The sequence below is a fragment of the Macaca fascicularis genome, chromosome 2 (genome assembly GCF_037993035.2).
Source record: "Macaca fascicularis isolate 582-1 chromosome 2, T2T-MFA8v1.1".
NCBI classification, from domain to species: Eukaryota; Metazoa; Chordata; class Mammalia; order Primates; family Cercopithecidae; genus Macaca; species Macaca fascicularis.
The window spans coordinates 24,450,965-24,473,042 of NC_088376.1; the positions used below are offsets into that span (position 1 = coordinate 24,450,965).

General features: G+C 41.8%; 2 protein-coding genes across 11 annotated transcripts in view; one reads left to right on the forward strand and one right to left on the reverse strand.

Moving 5' to 3' along the window:
• NKIRAS1 (NFKB inhibitor interacting Ras like 1) overlaps window positions 1-13,514 on the forward strand; it is a 29,318-nt gene extending 15,804 nt beyond the window's left edge. For all 7 annotated transcript variants that reach the window (XM_065539855.2, XM_065539856.2, XM_065539852.2 and 4 more), the window contains exons 3-4: window positions 4,216-4,461; window positions 12,255-13,514. In XM_065539855.2, coding sequence (XP_065395927.1) covers window positions 4,216-4,461; window positions 12,255-12,493 — 485 coding nt within the window. In that variant the 3' untranslated portion in view covers window positions 12,494-13,514. The remainder of the gene's footprint in view (window positions 1-4,215; window positions 4,462-12,254) is intronic.
• Window positions 13,515-14,246: 732 nt separating this feature from the next.
• Window positions 14,247-22,078, reverse strand: part of UBE2E1 (ubiquitin conjugating enzyme E2 E1) — an 85,565-nt gene continuing 77,733 nt past the window's right edge. For 3 of the 4 annotated variants that reach the window (XR_012430641.1, XM_045387025.2, XM_065539850.1), the window contains 3 exons: window positions 17,968-18,100; window positions 16,314-16,461; window positions 14,247-15,040 (listed from right to left, as the gene is read on the reverse strand). Coding sequence is in view for 3 of the 4 variants with exons in the window: in XM_045387025.2 (XP_045242960.1) it covers window positions 14,943-15,040; window positions 16,314-16,461; window positions 17,968-18,100 (379 nt within the window). In the remaining variant the exon portion in view is untranslated. Of the gene's footprint in view, window positions 15,041-15,825; window positions 16,462-17,967; window positions 18,101-22,078 lie in introns of those variants that run through there. The other variant, XM_065539849.1, reaches the window with a different exon arrangement.

Below are 22,078 nucleotides of genomic sequence, written 5' to 3' on the forward strand. Positions count from 1 at the left end.
TACTTTTCATTGATGTAACATTTTATTGCATGAAACTACCTGTCTTCTGTCTTGATGAACATTTGGGTTATTTCCAGTTCGGAGCTATTGGAAATAATGCTACTCTGGAATATTATTGTACATGTATCCTGGCTATTATGTGATAAATTCTGGTATACATATCTAGGAATGAAATTGCTGATTCATAGAAGGTGTGTCTCTTTAACTTTACCAGCTTCTATTGTCTTCTTGCTTCTAGTGCTACTTTTGAGAATCTGGGAACCATTATGATTCTTGATGCTTTGTCTGTGGAAGCTTTTCTAGGCTTTCTTCTTTGTTCCTGGTCGCTGTAGTTTGAAGGATAGGATCTCCTCCACAATTGATGTTGAAACTTAATCTCCAATGCAACAGTATTAAGCAGTGTGGCCTATAAGAGATGATTAAGTCATGAGGGCTCCACCCTTCACCTTCATGAGGACTAATCCATCATGAAAGATTAGCATCCTTATAAAAGGGTTGAGGTTGAAGGGAGTGCTCTCTTGCCCTTCTGTCTCTCCCACCATGTGAGGACACAACATTTGACTGCTCCCAAGGATGCAGCAATAAGGCTCCATCTTGCAGTGGAGACTGGGCTGTAACAAGACACCAAACCTATTGGCACCTTGATCTTGGACTTCCCAGCCTCCAGAACTGTGAGAGATAAATTTTCTGCTTTTGAATTACCCAGTCTGTGGTATTTTGTTATAGAAGCACAAATGGACTAAGACACCAGTGTTCTGAAATTTCAGTGATGCGTCATAGAATTGATCTTTTCTTTTTCTTTCTTTTTTTTTAATGGAATCTCGCTCTGTTGCCCAGGTTGGAGTGCAGTGGCACGATCTCAGCTCACTGCAGCCTCCACCTCCTGAGTTCAAGCAATTCTCCCTGCTCAGCCTCCCGAGTGGCTGCGATTACAGGCACGCGCCACCATGCCTGGCTAATTTTTGTATTTATAGTAGAGACAGGGTTTCACCATGTTAGCCAGGCTGGTCTCAAACTCCTGACCTCAGGTGATCTGCCCGCCTCGGCCTCCCAAAGTGCTGGGATTATAAGTGTGAGCCCCCGTGCCTGGCCAGTCTGTTTTCATTTACTATAGTGGACAGTTAGAGGGTCCCTTCTAGATGGAAATGCATGTTCTTCAGTTTTGAATTATTTTGTTGTTGCTTTCTTTCCTCTGTGTTCTCTGTTCTTTTTTTCTGGAACTATCTTTTTGGATGCTGGACCTTCTGGACTAGTCTTTGAATTTTCTTATTTCTCCTTTCCTGTTTCTCATCTCTCAATATTTTTGTACCGCTTTTTGGGAGATATCCTCATCTTTATTTTCCAGCCCTTCTATTGAGTTTTTGTTTTTCAGTATCCTGTTCCTATTTCATGGATGTGCTATCTTATTTTTTTGATAGATTAGGTAGTTTTTTGTTTGTTTTGTTTTTCTTTTCTTTGTATAGTTGGTGTCCTCTGTAGTGGTCTCTTCTTGTTAGTCTCTGTTTTCTTCAGGTGTCTACTAAACCTTGGTTATCTGTTCATAATTAAAAATGGACACCTAGGCCCAGTGCATTGGCTCACACCTGTAATCGTAGCACTTTGGGAGGCAGAGGCAGGCAGATAGCTTGAGCTCAGGAGTTCGAGACCAGCCTGGGCAACATGGTAAAACCCCATCTGTACGAAAAAATACAAGAATTAGTGGGGCTTGGTGGTGTGCACCTGTTGTCCCAGCCACTTGAAGGACTGAGGTGGGAGGATTGCTGGAGCCCAGGAGATCGAGGCTGCAATGAGCTGAGATTGTCCCAGTGAACTCCAGTCTAGATGACAAAGTGAGACCCTGTCTCAAAAATAAATAAATAAATAAGACTTAAAAAGCCAACTGGGGCGGGACGCGGTGGCTCAAGCCTGTAATCCCGGCACTTTGGGAGGCCGAGACGGGCAGATCACGAGGTCAGGAGATCGACACCATCCTGGCTAACACGGTGAAACCCCGTCTTTACTAAAAAATACAAAAAAACTAGCTGGGCGAGGTGGCGGGCACCTGTAATCCCAGCTACTCCGGAGGTTGAGGCAGGAGAATGGCATAAACCTGGGAGGTGGAGCTTGCAGTGAGCCGAGATCCAGCCACTGCACTCCAGCCTGGGTGACAGAGCGAGACTCCATCTCAAAAAAAAACAAAAAAAAACCAATTGGAAGCTCTAGGCATATGGATAGGGTTCATGACTTTGAGCTTCACTAAAGTGATCTGGCAGGGGCATTTGTTGGGGAAGCCTAGATGTCAGTATATTTAGGAGTTTCTCCTTTTCCATTGGCCAGATTCTCCAGATTCCTCTGGATGGGGATAAAGTCCTGGCTGCCAGTGTTTTGGGAGCAGAAAGGGAGAGCTGGAGGACTTCAACATTCAGTATGTGTGTGTGCAGGCATGTCACTTAATTGCCCCGTTTTCATGGTGGAACTCATTGCCTTTATCCCACAGGCCAGACAGCCTCTGTTTTACGCTCCCCAGAGATTGCACCCTTAAGCCGTCCCCTGGCATGTGAGATAGGTTGTTGCCCAGCAGCATGGAGTGGGAGAGGAGATCTAGAGAACTAGTGGAAGACTCTTGACTTCATTTGATCTTTAGAGTACCAAAATATCAAAAGGTCTAAGCTTTAGACCCCCTTTTGGAGAGGCAGGTAGGGGTGGGCTAACAGGACTGGCTTTTGGTGGATAAAACGTCACGTGACAAAACACTTGGTAGTTTTTGCTTTTAAATTAATTTGTAATCAAAGCCCAGTATGTTTGTGTCTTAATAGATAACCTTTAATTTCCTTAGGGCTTAATTTATGACAGGATGACACAGACATGTATATACATAATCAAATTTATGAATAATTTTACCTTTCTAAACACTGAATACATTCTTTATGAGTTATGTTGATGAAAGTAAATTTTTGGTTTCTCATGATGCAATCTATATATTACCATGTGATTATTCCTTTTAATCTAATACTTATGGAGATTTTATGTAATCTAATACTTACGGACATTTCATGTAAGGCATCTGGAACAAATCATTCTACAGTATATAGGTTGTTTAGGAAAACTGTAACTAGAGTTTTAAAAAAAACTATAACATAGTATGACTTGGGGGGATAAAGGATGTTACCCATGTGATTTTACCTCTGGATGTATCTCACATTTATTTATTTTTATTTTTTTAAATTATTTTTTAAGATGGAGTCTCGCTCTCTCGCCCAGGCTGGAGTGCAATGGCATGATCTCGGCTCACTGCAACCTCTGCCTCCCGGGTTCAAGCAATTCTCCCTGCCTCAACCTCCTGAGTAGCTGGGATTACAGGCGCCCGCCACCACACCCAGTGAATTTTTGTATTTTTAGTAGGGACGGGGTTTGACCATGTTGGCCAGACTGGTCTTGAACTCCTGACCTCAGGTGATCTGCCCACCTTGGCCTCCCAAAGTGCTGGGATTATAGGCGTGAGCCACCGCACCTGGCCTCATATTTAAATATGGAGGTGATTACTGGGACTATACCTTACCTGTCTTATCACATGTCTCTCCACTATTATTAAAATTCAGAGTGCTAATCTTCTCCCTTTAATTCCTTTATCAACAAGGGCTTATTGAATATTTGCTGTGTATACAGAATGGTTCCTTTCACTCAGTAAACTTAGAGACTAGTTGAAGAGATAAAACTTGCACAAATGAAACAGTGGTAAAATGCATTTTTAAAATATCATAAACAAGAAGGGGATTTTTATTTTTATGCAGAAGAAGTATTTTTTAAAAGAATTTTGTTTATGCCAGGTGCAGTGCCTCACACCTGTAATCCCAGCACTTTTAGAGGCCAAAGTGGGTAGATTGCTTGAGCCCAGGAGTTCGAGACCAGCCTGGGCCACATGGTGAAAGCCCGTCTCTACAAAAAGTAGCTGGGCATGATGGCACCTGTAGTCCCAGCTGGGAGGGACTACTTGGGAGGCTAAAGTGGGAGGATCCCTTGAGCCCAGGAAGCAGAGGTTGCAGTGAGCTGAGATTGAGCCACTGCACTTTAGCCTGGGCAACAGAACAGGACCCTGTTTCAAAAAAAAGTAAAATAGAAATGTGATTATTATATGTGGTAAATAGGAAACCTAGAAAGCCAGTTTCTAAGGGACAAGAAAATACTGAGCAGTTCACTGGCTTAGCCAAAAAGAGTAATTTCTTTTCTTAATCCCAGGAATGGAAGATTGCGAAACAATGGAGGATGTGTACATGGCTTCAGTGGAAACAGACCGAGGAGTAAAAGAACAGTTACATCTTTATGACACCAGAGGTCTACAGGAAGGCGTGGAGCTGCCAAAGCATTATTTTTCATTTGCTGATGGCTTTGTTCTTGTGTACAGTGTGAATAACCTTGAATCCTTTCAAAGAGTGGAGCTTCTGAAGAAAGAAATTGATAAGTTCAAAGACAAAAAAGAGGCAAGTGGATAAAAATGCCAAATGTGAATTATAATACCATTTAAATTATAGCACAGACTTTTGGGTAGTTTATTTTCAGATCATTACAATGTATTCTTAGTATCTGTAAAACCTTAACCCTTTACAGTTTTTTTCTTTTCTTTTCTTTTTTTTTTGTTTTTTGTTTTTGTTTTTGTTTTGTTTTTTGAAACGGAGTCTCGCTCTGTCTCCCAGGCAGGAGTGCAAAGTGCAATGGTACGATCTTGGCTCTCTGCAACCTCCGCCTCCCAGGTACAAGCGATTCTCCTCCCCAGAGGAGAACCAGCTACTGCTTCAGCCTCCCCAGTAGCTGGGATTACAGGTGTGTGCCACTACGCCCGGTTAATTTTTATATTTTTAGTGGAGACAGGGTATCACCATGTTGACCAGGCTGGTCTTGAACTCCTAACCTCAAATGCTCTGCTGGCCTTGGCCTTCCAAAGTGCTGGGATTACAGGTGTGAGCCACCATGCCCGGCCTAGAATTTTTTTCTTAACCCAAGAAATACAGGACTGACTGAATTTAGTCAGGACCAGAATTTGACTTTCTGCCTTTTGCTTGTTACTATGTACAAGTTGAATTTTAATGACTTCTTATCTCAAGTACTACATAATTCATTTTATGTTCTTTGGTATTGCTGTTTCCATGGGTTTTTAAAATTTGTTTGTTTTTGAGACAGAGTCTCTCTCTTTCCCCCAGGCTGGAGTGCAATGGCACGATCTTGGCTCACTGCAACCCCTGCCTCCCAGGTTCAAACGATTCTCCTGCCTCAGCCTCCCGAGTAGCTGGGACTACCGGCATGTGCTACCATGCCCACTAATTTTTTGTATTTTTAGTAGAAACAGGGTTTCACCATGTTAGCCAGGATGGTCTCAATCTCCTGACCTTGTGATCCACCTGCCTCAGCCTCCCAAAGTGCTGAGATTACAGACGTGAGCCACTGTGCCCAGCCTCCTTGGGCTTTTTATTATCTCCTTGGGTACATAGGATTCTTGTCTTCAGGCTTACCGAGAAAAAAAAAAAAAAAAGCTAATAATTATTGGATTCTACCCATATACCACTTAAACATAAGATTCATATGCCTTACAGTGGTCTGTAAAGATTTAGATTACCTGGCCCACGCCTATCCTTTTCATCTCATCTTTATCATATGCTTGTCTCTCACTATACTCCGGTGACACTGGTCTACTTTGTTTTTTCAACATGATAGTTTTGTTCTCCTATTAAACTTTCTCAATGGCTTGTTTCCCTGCCTGAAACTGTCTTACCTCAAATCTTTCTCCAGATCTTCACGTGGCAGACTCTTCATTGTCTAGGGAACCAGATAATATACTGATTAACAGTACTGGCTAGATGGTAGAAGAAAACCAAAAACCAAAACAAACAGCAACAACAAAAAGTACTGGCTAGATGTTCTTAACTTATATTTTCTTTTTTTTTTTTTTTTTTTTTTGAGACAGAGTCTAGCTCTGTCGCCCAGGCTGGAGTGCAGTGGCCGGATCTCAGCTCACTGTAGGCTCCGCCACCCGGGTTTAAGCTGTTCTCCTGCCTCAGCCTCCCAAGTAGCTGGGACTACAGGCGCCCACCACCTCGCCCGGCTAGTTTTTTTTGTACTTTTTAGTAGAGACGGGGTTTCACCATGTTAGCCAGGATGGTCTCGATCTCCTGACCTCGTGATCTGCCCGTCTCGGCCTCCCAAAGTGCTGGGATTACAGGTTTGAGCCACCGCGCCCGGCCTTAACTTATATTTTCATATGCTTTTTTGTTAAGCTTTTATTTTGAGACAGTTGTTGAGTCACATGCAGTTTTAAGAAGTAACACAGAGAGGTCCCTTACCCGTTTGTCCCAGTGGTACCATCTTCAAAACTGTAGTACATCATAACCACTGTATTTATGTTGATTGTCAAGACACAGAACATTTCCACCACCACAAAGATCCCTCATGTTACTCTTTTATAGCTGCCCACTTCCTTCCCATCTTCACCCCCACCTTAACCCTTGGTAACCACTAATCTGGTCTCCATTTCTATAATTGTGTCATTTCAAGATTGTTACATAAATCAGTGGTCCCCAGTCTTTTTGGCATCAGGGACCAGTTTTGTGGATGACCGTTTTTCCACAGATGGAGTTGGGGTGGTTTGGGGATGAAGCTGTTCCCCCTCAGATCATCAGCCATTGGATTCTCAGAAAGAGCGTGCAACCTAGATCCCTCACGTGTGCAGTTCACAATTCGATTCTCGAGCTCCTGTGAGAATCTCGTGCCAGCACTGATCTGACAGGAGGCAGAGCTCAGGTGGTCATGCTTACTCGCTTCCTGCTCACCTCCTGTTGTGTGGCCCGGTTCCTAACAGGCCCTGCACTGGTACCGTGCATGACCTAGGGGTTGGGGACCCCTGACATAAAAGATATCATACAGGCCAGGCACAGTGGCTCACACCTGTAATCCCAGTACTTTGGGAGGCCGAGGTGGGTGGATCATGAGGTCAGGAGTTTGAGTCCAGCCTAACCAACATGGTGAAACTTTGTTTCTACTAAAAAAATACAAAAAGTAGCCTGGTGTGGTGGTGCGCACCTGTAACCCCAGCTACTCAGGAGGCTGAGGCAGGAGAATCGCTTGAAATGTGGGAGGCAGAGGTTGCAGCAGTGAGCTGAGATCACACCAGCCTGGGTGACAGAGCAAGACTCCATCTCAAAAAAATAAATAAATAAATAAAATAAATCATACAATATGTGATCTTTTGGGATTGGCTTTTTTCACTCACATATTCTCTGGAGATTCATCCAAGTCACTGCATGTATCAGTAGTTCATTTCTTTTTCTTGGTGAGTAGTATACCGTGGTATGTACCAAACTCTTTTTAACCATTATCTGTTGTAAGACATCTGGGTTATTGATATTTTATTTAGAATACTAATTTACTTTGTAAATAGATAACATATTCACAAGGTTTTGAAAAGATGTAAGAAGGCATGAAAACTCCTCTCCCCCGTATTTTCCATCTTTCCCACCGAAACAGGCAAATGCTGTAATTATTTATTGGGTATCCTCCAGAGACCGCTCTCTGCCCCACAGAAGTTGAAAGGTCAATGAACACTCATGTACTAGATACTTAAATCTTGGCTTTGGTTCTCAGCTTTTCTGCTTCAGTTTCCTTATCTGTAAAAGGAGAATAATAGTACCTTCCTCATATGCTTCTTCAATCCCCATAATCATATTAATTCATTGAGTGCTTATTGAGCAACTACTATGTGCCAGGCATTGTTCTAGGTACAGGGAATGTGTTAGAGAACAAAACAGCCCATATCTCAGTAAATCTTCTATTTTTGGAGTGAGAGAGACAGTAAATAAATATATTTAATACATTACAAAGAGTGATGCTATGTAGAAAAGCAGAATGGGGAATGAGGGTGCTATTTTGTGTTACTGTAGCAGATATTTGAAGGAAGTAAGGATGGAGGGAGCAAAGCTGATGTCTGGAAGGAAGAGTGCTCCAGGTGGAGGGAATAGCTAGTGCCAAGGATCTGAGGTCGGAATTTGCTTGCCACGTTCAGGAATCAGCAGTGAAGCCAGAGTGGGCTAGCAGGTATGTTGTAGGTGATGAGGGCACTTTGCTTTTCACTTTTAGTGAGATCAGAAGGCACTGGTTTGGGGCAAAGGAATGACATGGTTTAAGTTGCATGTATTTATTTTCATGTTTGGTTTTAAAAATTGAGTAACGTTTGCACATGGTTCAGAAATGGGGACTGTGTTGAGTCTGGTTCCCACATCTGTCCTCAACCACCAAGATCCTATACATTAAGCATGCTTTTTAAAATATTTTTACCAGTTTTGAGGCAGTTGTCCAAAGTTTCTTTATATAAATACAAGCAAATAGGAGTCTACATTAAAAAGTATTTTTCCTCCTCTTTTTTTTTTTCCCCTTATTTCAGACAGGGTCTTACTCTGTGGCGGGGAGCTATGGCATGATCATAGCTCATTGCAGCCTAAAACTTCTGGGCTCCAGTGACCTTCTGCCTCAGTCTCCTAAAGTAGCTGGGACTACAGGCGTGCATCACCATGCTTGCCTAATTTTTATTTTTATTTTATTTTTTTTTGTAAAGACAAGGTCTTGCTATGTGGTCCAGGCTGGTCTCCAACTCCTGGCTTCAAGTGATCCTCCTGCCTTGGCCTCCCAAAGTGCTGGGATTACGAGTGTGAGCCACCATGTGCCTAGCCTTTTTTCCCCTTTCTTACACCAGGTACATACTATCTTGTACCTTCTATTTTTCATGTAGCATATCTTGGAGTTCTTTGCATATCAGTAACCAGACTTTTTTCTGTTTTTTTTTTTTTAATTGTAGAGGCAGGTCTTGTTATGTTGTTCAGGCTAGTCTCAAACTCCTGGTCTCAAACAGTCCTCCTTCTTCAGCCTCTCACACTGTTGGGATTACAGGTGTGAGCTACCACACCTACCCGCCCCCTGCCTTTTTTTCTTGGTAACTGATGAATAATATTCATCCTGTGGCTATAGTTGTATCATCCTTGTTTTTTTTGAGATGGAATCTCGCTGTTGCCCAGGCTAGAGTGCGGTGGCATGAACTCGGCCCACCGCAACCTCCGCCTCCCAGGTTCAAGTGATTTTCCTGCCTCAGCCTCCCAAGTAGCTGGGATTACAGGCATTTTCACCACCACGGCTGGCTAATTTTTGTATTTTTAGTAGAGATGGGGTTTCACCATGTTGGACAGGACAGGCTGGTCTTGAACCACTGACCTCAGGTGATCCACCCACCTCAGCCTCCCAAAGTGCTGGGATTACAGGTATGAGCCACCATGCCTGGCCGTTTGTTTTATTTAGATAACACTGTGTTTGTATGCTAATGGGAGAAAACTGATGATGAGGGGACTAAGTGCAGGAGTGACATCCTTGTCCAGGTAAAGGAGGATGGGTTTTAGGGCAGAGCGAATGGGCTTGGAAGATGGTAGGTTGTTAGATGTGGCGGAAGGATGTGGAAACACTCTTTTTTTTTTTGAGATGGGGTCTCGCTCTGTGGCCCAGGCTGGAGTGCAGTGGCGCGATCTTAGCTCACTGCAAGCTCTGTCTCCCGGGTTCACACCGTTCTCCTGCCTCAGCCTCCTGGGTAGCTGGAACTACAGGCGCCCGCCACCACGCCCGGCTAATTTTTTTGTATTTTTAGTAGAGATGGGGTTTCACCATGTTAGCCAGGATGGTCTCGATCTCCTGACCTCGTGATCCATCCGCCTCTGCCTCCCAAAGTCCTGGGATTACAGGCGTGAGCCACCGCGCCCGGCTGAAATTCTCTTCTAATTGCGTATCTTACTGAAACAATATGGTCATCCGGTGAAAGGAAAGTGGGGAAGAGTAGATACTGGAACTTGTAGAAGGGCACCAAGGTATGCAATGTCTCATTACAGAGTAAATGGAGAAAATGTAATACATTTGCCGGAGAATGCCAGTTCATTTGAGGTCTGTGGTGTGATCTGGGCCAGCAGGGTTGTATGTTTTTCTCCAGCCATATTCAGCTAAATGGTGTAGGCAGAGTCTGGTTAACAGTTAAATTTAACAAGGGAGGGGTTTTGCCAGGTGAATATGGTGGGATAATGGGGGCGAGGGAGTGAATAAAAATAATCTAAGCTGGGTAGGGAGGAATTAAGGACATGAGTAGGGTGGAAGGACAGTGATAAAGGTAGTAGAGCCAGTAGGTTGTATGTCCTTGTGGTGGTTGGAATTCTTGCACTGGGGGCATTAGGCACGACTGGGAAGGCAGTAGTCAGAGTGGGATGCCTGGAGCTGAGATCAGAGAGAGCAGTTACAATGTCAAGGTCTAGGCTGGGTGTGGTGGTTCATGCCTGTAATCCCAGCACTTTGTGGAGCTGAGGCAGGAGGATTGCTTGAAGCAAGGAGTTTGAGACCAGCTCCAGCAACAAAGTAAGACCCCATCTCTAAAAATTAAAAAAATAGCTGGGCATGATGGCGCATGCCTGTGGTCACAGCTGCTTGGTAGGCTGAGGAGGAGGATCAGGATCGCTTGAGCCCAGAAACCCAAGGCTGCAGAGAGAGAGAGAGAGAGAGAGAGAGAGAGAGAGAGAGAGAGACAGACAGACAGAGAGAGAGACTGGTGGATGGCTGAGGTAAGGATGAGACCACTGGAGAAGTCAAAGAATGAGAGACCAGGTTACTTGGAAGCAGCATCCGCATGGCTAGTGAAATCACTAAGAATTATGACCAGAGTAACGGCGAGGACGGGTTGACCATGAGCCAGCTCTGTGATGAGCAGTTGGGTGGCCAGCCCAGGGTTAGTAGGTACAACAGACTGATAGCATCAGCCTTCTGCAGGGGTTTTAGAGGACACCATTGGAGGTAGCATTGAGGGGCAAGGAGGACATCTTACCTGAACCTCGTGGTAGTGGTAGGAGGGGAATGATAGGGGAAGCAGGACTGCAAGGCCACTAGGAAAGGTGAAGGGAACATTCAAAGCTGAGGTGGAGGACGCAGTGGGGGTGAGTCTTGCTGAATTCCAAGGGGTAAAGTGAACGAGTTTCTGCAGTTGGGAGGAGAGGGAAATGGAAGTCACAGTAGGGGATGTACACGAAGATGAAAATTTGGGTGATGAAGAATGACAGGAGGGCTTGAAGGGTGACATAGAGTATGTGATCCCCCTAGAAAACCAGAGCTCTGGGCCCACTTTCATCCTGCCAGCAAGGCATGGCCTTACCTGGAGCACAAGGAGCTCAAGCTCAATGTACAGACAGGAAGGAAGACGGTAGTGGTTCCAAGGTCTGATGAGTTCACTGCTGCTCCTCAGAGGGACCTTCTTATGACAGTTCTTGCTGCCCCTCCTCTACTGTCACAGCATCCCGTGTAATCTTTATGGGCACTATCTGAAAATCTGGTTTGGGGTCTCTTCTCCTTCCCCCAAGCTTTGACTGCTGTATTCTGGTCACTTTTAGTGCCTGGTGTATAGTAAGCATTCGTGTAAAATGTTCCTGTTCGCACATACTTGTTTTTTTGGCCCATACATTTAACAGATCCTTAGCAGTCTAGTATTGGGAATAATGTGAACATAACAATCCCTGTTCTCATGGATACAGAACTCCCACAGCTTCAGTTGTCTTATTTTGAAGTACTATGTTGCAAATCTGTCATACATCAAGTATAGCCAAACTGAAATGCAGACTCATTGAAACCAGTCTGTATCCTAGATGCCTATTTCCCAAGTCTATCTTCCATTCATACCTAAGCTAATTTTTTTTTTTTTTTAATAGTTAGCAAACTAGAGCATCTGCCTTTTTTTTTTTTTTTTTTTTTGAGCTGGAGTTTTGTGCAGTCACCCAGGCTGGAGTGCAGTGGTGCCATCTCGGCTTACTGCAACCTCTGCCTCCCAGGTTCAAGTGATTCTCCTGCGTCAGCCTCCCAAGTAGAGGGGACTACAGGCGTATGCCACCATGCCCGGCTGATTTTCTTATTTTCAGTAGAGATGGGGTTTCACCCTGTTGGCCAGGGTGGTCTCGAACTCCTGACCTCAAGAGATCCATGAGCCTCGGCCTCCCAAAATGCTGGGAATACAGGCATGAGTCACTGCACCCAGCCGAGCATCTGCATTTTTAACAAAAACGCATTAAGGAGTAAGGTGATACCCTAATATCCAGTCACACTTGAGAATGAGTTTAATGAAGCAGGTTTGTTAAGTGGAACAGTTTTCCCTATGTCTCCATTTTGCCCAGGAACTGATGTTGGCAAAGTACTAGTATGATCTTTTCAATCCGTTCTCTTTCAGGTAGCAATTGTTGTATTAGGAAACAAAATCGACCTTTCTGAGCAGAGACAAGTGGACGCTGAAGTGGCACAGCAGTGGGCAAAAAGTGAGAAAGTGAGACTGTGGGAGGTGACTGTTACAGATCGGAAAACTCTGATTGAACCATTCACTTTATTAGCCAGTAAACTTTCTCAACCCCAGAGCAAATCAAGCTTTCCTTTGCCTGGGAGGAAAAACAAAGGTAACTCTAGTTCTGAGAACTAAAAATCAGTAATTTCACAATTGTATGTTGAATAGCGACTGCCTTTAAGTGTCTGTGAACATGGAGTAATATCACTATTTAAAATAGGCCATTTGTATCTACCTTTGGTCCTTAGGAAAATTCCCAAGGAAGTCATTTAATGCACTTTAGATGTTAAAAGTATTTGGGCTAAGGTTATTATTGCCTGTTATGAAATAATATATTCTTATTCTCATTGTTTGAAACCTGTCTTTGAAATTAGCACCTTTGTTATTTATGTTGTACTTGTGAAAACAGTAAAATAAAGTTTGGACAGTTATGCAGATGCACCTATGTGTAACTTCCCCCTATCCCCAAGCTGTTTCAGAAGATACCATAAATCATTGTTACATTATGCAAACTTCTAAGCTCAGACATGACTTTGTTTTTAAAAAGTTCATTTATCTAACGTCTAGGATTATAGAACACTTTTTATGTCTAAATTGGACCCAAAACATTGAACAGTTTGGGGTAGTAAGCTAAATTTCATCTTGTGGAGATTTTGCTAAACAGACTAAGACCCATGATTTAGGGTCAAATCAGAATGTTTCGCATGATTTGAGGTGCCAGGTAGCGTAAGTAGGTTCATCACACTCTAAGGCCGTTTTTTCTTCAGCCAGATCCCTGTTGATAGACCAGATACTTGAGGGCAAACTGTTTGCTCCTCCTCTTGAAAATGATTAGGCACTTAAGGACAGTAAAGCTGTATTTTCTGGAAGGAAGACTGTATCTTCTGGAATAGTTTTCTAGAAAACTAGTCATATACAATGAAAGTATCAAAAATACTGGGCTCTAGATGGTCTAACTTAGATGTATGAATTTGTGTTGTTTCTCTAAAGATTTTGGCAAGACTTGAGCAATGTGGCTGATTGTAACTTTATTAATTTAAAAGGAAGTAAGCAAGCTAGTGGTTTCATCTGTGAAATAACTATTTTGATTGAAATGTAAAATAAGCTATTCAGCAAAGAACATATTAAAACATCAAGTAATTTGTAACATCTTAAATGGAATACTTTTTTTCATGAGCTCAAGTGAAGAACTACTACATATAAAAGACAATACTTATAAATCAGCTATTGCTGCTACAGTAGAATTCTTCAAAATTTCTCATCATAAATTCATTTTTTTTGGTCAAAAAATTACCACTCAGACACTAACTCACCCCTTACCTTTTCCCCCAGTTATTGAATATTAATCTAGCTTTTCCCTCCATACATGTTACATAGATGGACAAATGCTTTCATAATGATTTTTAAATAAGTACCTTCCAGTTTGTTTTGTTTCCTGCTAATGCAACTTAGTCTATATTAGTACAGACAGAGTTACCAATTCTTTTTAAATTCTGTAATGAAAGACACACAGAAACAGCACTGCTGGGTCATGCCATGTGTATACTTAGGTACTGCCAAAATGCCCCCTACGGCAGTGTACCAGTTTATCCCTGACAGAACCCATTTCCCATGTACTTGCTACTACAGCATCTGCAAGTCAGAAAACGCTTTAAAAAAAAATGCAGTAGGGTTCGTCTTTGAAGCCTAAATGGGGTAGATTATTTAACCTTGTCTAGGATACCTCAACATCTACAGCTGTGTAAAGTACAGATCCTAATATGGGTAAATAATACCTACTAAATATGCATTATTTTTAGCTTGTTTTAGAAGCAGATACCTATCGATTTCAGAAGAATCTGCAAACAGCAACCAAAAGGCAAAATAAAAGTAAATGAACACAGCAGTATTAGGCGGTTTTTAATATTGTTTATTAGCACAGTAACAAATGCAGACTTAAGTAGTCCACAACATATAACCAATCCACTGAGCAACTCCTATTCCACGCCTTACAGTTAACAGCTTAAGGTATTTCACTACAGGTTTTCACAAGTCCTGATTTAAACCTTTTTTAAACAAAGTAGATTGGCATATAAAATAAAACACATTACTCATCTCCTATATGGTGTCTTACAGCCACGTGTCCATTTTATATATATGAGATGACAGTCTCTAAAAACTCTGTTAAATATCAATGTTCCCTTCCAAGAAGGGAAAACAAATTCCAATTTTGTTTTAAACAAAAAGTATGTAGTCTTAGAGGGACTTTACATAAATGGCCATATGTGTAACCTGTACAAAATTAAGCTGTTTTAAATTTACAGACTACAAGCAACTGAACCCAAATGTCTAAATGTACATTCTTTTCTGTACTAAATTTCAGCTAATATTGCAGAACTAATGACAATTTTAAAAGTTGCTATTACCAATTCTGTCTACTGTAGCAAGATACCTTAAGTTACAACAAAATCTTAGGAAATAAGACTGAATAATATCTGTTATAGAAATACCCTACTCTTTACCAACTCCCACCCTCCCTGACCCCTTCAGAATCATAAGCAGCTCTCTTCTGTGACAAATAATGTAAGAATTGTGAAAACCCAGTTTATGTAGCGTATCTCTTGGTCCACTGTCTGGCCATTCTGTCATGTTCTGCTCTGTTGGTCATATACTGAGTGGCAATACTTCCCACCAAGGGGTCGGCTGGAAGAAAAGAATGTAGATTACTTTGGAGAAAGGAAAAGAACATTTTAAACTTTAGCAAATACATTAGTGACAGCTTGGGCAGACATGTACAACCAAGTATGTGTGATCAAACCCATCTTCGAAACACCACTCCACTATGCCGGATATTTTTCCATCAAAAATTTAAAAATCGTAACATGGGAGGAAGAGGGAATGCTCAGGCTTTAGTTTACTGGTCTGTCTGTATCTTAGTTCATTCCATTTTTCTCCCAATAAACACCACCCGATTGGAGTTTCTTTACTCTTATGTGTTAGGCTGAGTTCAGTGGAGACTGGAACGGTCAAGGCTCCAGACTACAATGAACATCCAACTGTGTTGATGTGACCCTTAGCTCAGTGTCACCAGTTATGGCATTGTGAATACTGTGAAGTCTTCGGGGCTGTTGCAATGCAACACTATTTACCTTTACACTGGTTAAAGAGCCAGGTTGCCAGGCAAAACCTGGACCTCCAATTAAGTATAGTATTTCTCTGAATCTTAGGATCTTTAATAACTAAATTTATATTTGGTTTACCTAGAAAATAAATAATATATGTGTGTATATACACACATATATATATTTATATATATACACACTTTTTTTTTTTTTTTTTTGAGACAGGGTCTCACTTTGCCACCCAGGCTGGAGTTCTGTGCAGCGGCATGCTCATGGCTCACTGCAGCCTTGACCTTCTGGGTTCAAACAATCCTGCCACCTCAGCCACCCTAGTAGCTGGGACTACAGAAAAATATTTTTTAAATGAAATGAAGTCCCAAAAAAGTCACAATTCAGTAGTCACTAAGTATTTAACAAATACCATTTTCAAAACTGAGTGCCATCTCAGTGACCAGCTATGGGCACATGCCCACTGAACCCCACAGGCAAGGTGAGGCTTGCCAGGCAGATGACTTGGCATTTAGAAGTGTATGATTTGTTTTATAAGAACTATATGGGAAATTAAGCAACAGGAAAAAAAAAAATAGAGGGAAGAATAACTGAAACTGTAAAAGCCCAAGGCAAACTTCGTCTTCAGTTTAAAATACCTTGTTGCTAGAATATACTGATTAATGAAGTTGTATGTCTCAACTAGTAGACTGAACTTCTCGATTAAAACTTTCTTTGAAAAGCAGATTAGTTTTTATATTCATAAAGTTTTGCAGAAAAATTAGTTTTGTCCTTTGAAAGCTTTTGGAAACAAGTACTTTTCAGGTGAGGAAGAATAAAACAAGGTAAAGAATTATTAACCTTACCAGGATTACAGTCTGTAAGAAGTGAGCAGATAGAAAGGAGGACTTTAGAAATGGTTAGTGCTGGACTCCAATTATCTTTCAATATGTCCAAGCAAATAACACCTTGACTGTTAATATTACAATGATAGATTCTTGTCCGAAATGTAACCTAAGGAAAACAAGGAAGTGTCAAACAATAGTTAAAAAGCAAACACACTTTTTACTAAATACTCAACTGAATGACCCTAATTAGAAAGAAAGAAAAAAAAAAAAACTCCCAGATAGGTAGTTTTTAAAAAGGTGAATAAAAGCAGTTTTAATTAAAGCTGTCAAGAAGATAGACTTGTTTAATAAATTTGATTAGAAAGTGTTCACTGACCATCTCAGGGACTGTGTCAATTTCATTTAAAATGTTACGTCCCCTGATGGTAAGTTCAGTACTTCCTAATTTTATCTTTAGCAATTTTAAATCTTTTAAATATTAACATTTCCAAGTCTGAATAGGTAATTGTTTGCTGACCTCTTGTGCTAGCTGGTAGTACTACACTGCCTCAAAGTAAGCTTTAAAATACTTAAAAGCTTTAAAATATTTAAAATCGTAAGTCTCTCTTAAAAACTGAAGTGCAACATAATAGGTACCTAAAGATAATTAAACAACATACTTAGCAAACAATGACTACACCCAAAAAGCTGAACAAAATTTGAAGAGAAGTCTACTTCTGCTTTTTTCTGACCTTTACATCAGGTCCCACAGACATCCTGTCTACCTAAATCACAGAATTTACTATCTATGTAATCGAGTGTCCATGGATGCAGAGCCAGTAATGGGCAAGGACCACAGCAGAACACAAGCCACATGAGCAGGTGTTATTTGGTCTCTTAATTTTTATTTGTGAAATATACCAAAACACAAAGTAAAAATTACCTGTAATTTTACCAGTTTTTTAAAAAAGTGACTTTCAATTACTTCTTGTTGCTGCAACTGTATTTTATCTGGCAGTCTACCTAATCCCCAAAGACTGCGTTTTATTTCTGACTGAATGAGAATCACAGATTGAGTACAAGAGATGGGTGACTTGGGTGAGTACAAGAGCTGGGTGACTTGGGCAATCCCCACCTCTCCTAGAAAGAAAACTGAGGCCTGGAGGTAAGGAATTGAGCAAGACCAAAACATGACAGGGAGCAGAATAGAATCCAAAACTTTGGTAAGAGATTCTGATTCTCTAGTTGTTTGACCCCCTGACCTGTCCTGCCTCCTTTTTTGGGGGTCTCGCTTTGTTGCCCAGACTGGACTCAAACTCTTGAGCTCAAACAGTCCTCCCAAGTAGCCGGACTACAGGTGCACACCACTGCACCTGGCTTGACGCCATTTTTAACTGTTTAAAACCCTTCTCTATGGGCTGGAAAACGGGGGATTAATTCTAGGTTGATGACAATATTACTATAAATAGCGCAATTTTAAGCACCATCAAAACAAAGCACTTACACCTAGAATGGTCTCTGCCAGATAAGGCAAAATCAACCTAAAGAAGTGTTTTGTATATGTTAAAATACTCAGATCTATAGGACATAAGATAAATCTAGGTTTTGTGATTAAAAATTAAATTTAGAAAAACCTCAACAGTTGCTCTCTTGTGGGAATTAGTAAATTTGAGCATACAGGGAGATTTCTTACCTTTGGAGGCTTGAAGGGATATTCTGGTGTAAAAGTGATATCGAGAAAGAATACACCACCCTCATACACGGATCCTGGAGGCCCTAGAATGGTTGATCTCCATTCATAGATGTTATCACCTTTGGGACCAGCACTGTGAATAATACATCAACAAATAAGCAGATGGTGGCACTATCCCAATTTTTACAGTGTACTACAAAGGATGGAAAGATTACCTCTCTCCTCTCGTTTACTGTGTGGATTCTCTTTACAAAACAAGTACAGAAATGGATGCAGAACTGCCACAAACCCATAGCCAGTGGTCAAGTAAGTAAAGTGGATGAGAAAAGAATGTTAAAACCATTCTAAGCCTACCTAGCTACGAAGAAGCAGGAAACTTGCCTCAATTCTCAAACCTCTCCTTGACACGTAGGAAAGTGTAAACAATATTTAAATGAGAAACACATCTCAGCACCTAGAAGCTAAATTAGTGACAAATGACAGCAGTTTCTGCTCAGAGCTACATCATTTATGACCATCTTAAGCACAGAAGTTTCATTTTCTGACCCACTAACTGGTTCTTCCTTGCTCTTGTATCTCTATAATCTCACCTTAAAAAGAATCTAATAGATGGCCATACTTTTTACATTATAAACCATGTTAGGTGGGAGAGGGAGAAGAATGGTAAGTATCCAGTTACAGGTTATTCAATTTTCATTTCAATATGTATTCCGTAATTGGGTTCTCTAAATTTAATACTTAAAGACATTCCTCCAACCCCGTTAGCTGTTACTATAAATCACTGTTACATGGGTGCACCATAATTTGGCCACCATTCTAAAGCATTGTGTTGGCTTCTGGAGTGCCACTGCGCCCAGCAAAACTACTCTTTTAACTAAATATACGATGTGAATTGGATTTATTCACTCATTTACTGAATGCCCATGTACTAGGCAGAGGGTTAAATGTCAGGAGTTTTGATACTGAACAAGACCAACTCCTTCAAGATGCCCTCTGCTAACTGGTTACAAAGTCTGATGCCTCCATTTAAGAGAAAGAAGAGATGAAGACGGAGGGAATAAAAAGCCTACCCATGGGCCTGTACTTGCCCCAAACCCATCCCGTTTTTCTCTTGGTCTGAAATTTGGTGTGAGAGATGCAACAGGTTAGGGGAATGAGCTATTACAAAGGAAAAGCAGAGGAGAATACAAGCTGAGGAAGAAAACATGACATGGCAAAAAAGGTGGGAGAAAGTATGGGCAACCGAATAGCGGGTAATGGGAAGAACAGGGCCCAGACTGGCCAAGAGGCAGAAAGAGCTCGGACACTGTCTACCTCACAGGAATGTTTTCAGAATTAAGTGAGAGAAAGAAGGAAACTATAGAGCAACACACACCCACGAGTATTCTCTCATTAAACAGCAGTGAGATCACCATTATTAATCCTTTAATATCTCTTTGTGATGGGTATTACCAAAAACTATTAAAAACTTGCTTTACTTTTTATTTTTGAAATGGTCTTGATCCACTACCCAGCCTGGAATGCAGTGAGTGGCACGATCTCGGGTCACTGTAGCCTTGACTTCTAGGCTCCAGTGATCCTCCCACCTTAGCCACCTGAGTAGCTGGGACTACAGGCATACAGCACCACACCTGGCTAATGTTTTCTGTTTCATTTGTATAGACTGAGGTCTCACTATGTTGCCCAGGCTGGTCTTGAACTCCTGGGCTCAAGCAATCCTCCTACCTCAGCCTCCCAGAGTGCTGGGATTGTAAGTGTAAGCCACCAAAAAATTTGTTTTAGATTAGATACAGAGAGAGATTTTCTTTCTTTTTTTTTTTTTTAAAGGCGGAGTTTTGCTCTTGTTGCCCAGGCTAGAGTGCAATGGCACGATCTCGGCTCACTGCAACCTCCGCCTCCCGGGTTCAACCGAGTCTCCTGCCTCAGCCTCCTGAGTAACTGGGATTACAGGCATGCGCCATTATGCCTGGCTAATTTTGTGTTTTGGTAGACACAGGGTTTCACCATGTTTGTCAGGCTGGTCTTGAACTCCCTATCTCAGGTGATCCACCGGCCTCGGCCTCCCAAAGTACTGGGATTACAGGCATGAGCCACTGCACCCGGCCAGAGATTTTTTAACATTGTCTACACCATGAAGTCATACTCTGTGTTTAAAAAAGATGACTTCATACTTTTTACATGATATCTGATGGCAATTTTCCCAAGGTGGAATGTAGGGAGAGCTCGTAATCAGCGCACTCCCTCTAGAAACAGGCAGTAACTTCTCCAGTGAAATGATACTACTGTTACTGCTTCATTTCCTGAGGTTAGAACCGGTTCTTGGTCATCATACGTTTGCCTACCTGCCTACATGTTTGCATCCCCTCAAAACGTTTATGTTGAAATCCTAACCCTCAATGTGATGGTATTAGGAGGTGGAGTCTTTGAAGGTATTGGGTTGGGGGTAGAAATCCTCATGAAAAGGATTAGTGTCCTTAAAGAGAACCTCAAAAGCTCTTTTCTCTACCATATGAGGATACAGCAAGAAGACAGTTGTCTGGAAACCAAGAAATGCATCCTCACCAGACCTGAAGCTGCCAGTACCTTGATCTCATATTTCTAGCCTCCAGAACTGTGAGCCATAAACTTCTGTTGTTTATAAGCCATCCAATTTATGGTACTTATGGTACTTTGTTACAGCAAACTGAAGGAAGAAAGTCTAGAGACGCTGGCTGATACAGCTATGACACCTGGAGTGCAGTTAATGAAAAGTGGACTATGTATGGAAATAACACTAATATAGGGGTTGCAAATAAAGAGGAATGCTTTTTTATCTAGTTTATGGTAATCACTTAAAGGCAAAAGGCTACTCTAAAATCTTTTTACAGATGAGGAACCAAGGCCAAGAGTTCACTCAGAGAAGCCAGGCTCTCTAAAATCCAGTACTGACAATATTCCAAGCTGCCTCCTAAAAAGACACTAGAGCTCAGGAGTCACACCGTTCATGTTCAAGTTGGTAGTGCTAAGAAACTAACCTAGAAAAAACGAATGTGAGGGCAGTCTAACCCTAGAGGTGACATGCTGGCATAGGCCCAATGCTGCTGGTCCTTCAGTGCACAAAAAAGATAAAGGTTTACCAGTATGTCACTACATGCAGACATATGGGTTGTACAGAAACTTGGTGGTTCCCAAATTTCACTGTGCATCAAAATAACCGATGGAACTTTCAAGGTTTCTAGACCCCACCCCAGGCCCAGTGAGTCTAGAATATCTAGAGGGGGACCGAAGAATCTATATATTTCAGTGCCCCACCCACAACCACGGCCTTGAAGCAGGGAGTCTGCATTTGGGAGCCGCTGCTACAGGTTACGAGTGGACAACCAGTCAGGAGCATAAGCTGTAACATTTCACAGTCTGTCACCTGTGACGGCTTATCACCTGTGATATGACCAGAAATCCAATTAAGATTGTTATGTCTCTCTAATCTGCTTGCAGTTTAGGTGTTAATTTTTTTCTGAAAGTTCAGAAAAAAGTAGAGAAAACAGAAAAGTTAAGGAGTCAAGTACACAACAATTACATAACGACAAAAAACGTATTACACTTGTGTTAAACTTCAAAACTGGAGAATAAAGGTGCAATATGAAAAATAATTAAATGCTAAGTGAAATAATATCAAATGTAGTTGACCCTGAAGAAAACTCAATAGTGAGGGATCCCTAACCTGTGGGCCCTCAGGAATTACTGTGAATGGTCTGAGAATCCGCTGGAAAAGACCAAGCATTGTTACTGAATATCAAACTTTTTTTTTTTTTGAGATGGAGTCTTGCTGTGTCACCCAGGTTGGAGTATAGTGGTGTGATCTTGGCTCACTGCAACCTCCGCCTCGCGGGTTCAAGCGATTCTCCTGCCTCAGTCTCCCAAGCTGGGACTACAGGTGTGTGCCACCATGCCCAGTTAATTTCTGTAATTTTAGTAGAGCTGGAGTTTCACCATATTGGCTAGACTGGTCTCAAACTCCTGACCTTGTGATCCCACCCGCCTCAGCCTCCCACAAGTGCTGGGATTACAGGTGTGAGCCACCATGCTCGGCCCTGAATATCAAGCTTTAGATAGTCACTTAAAGCTGCTATTG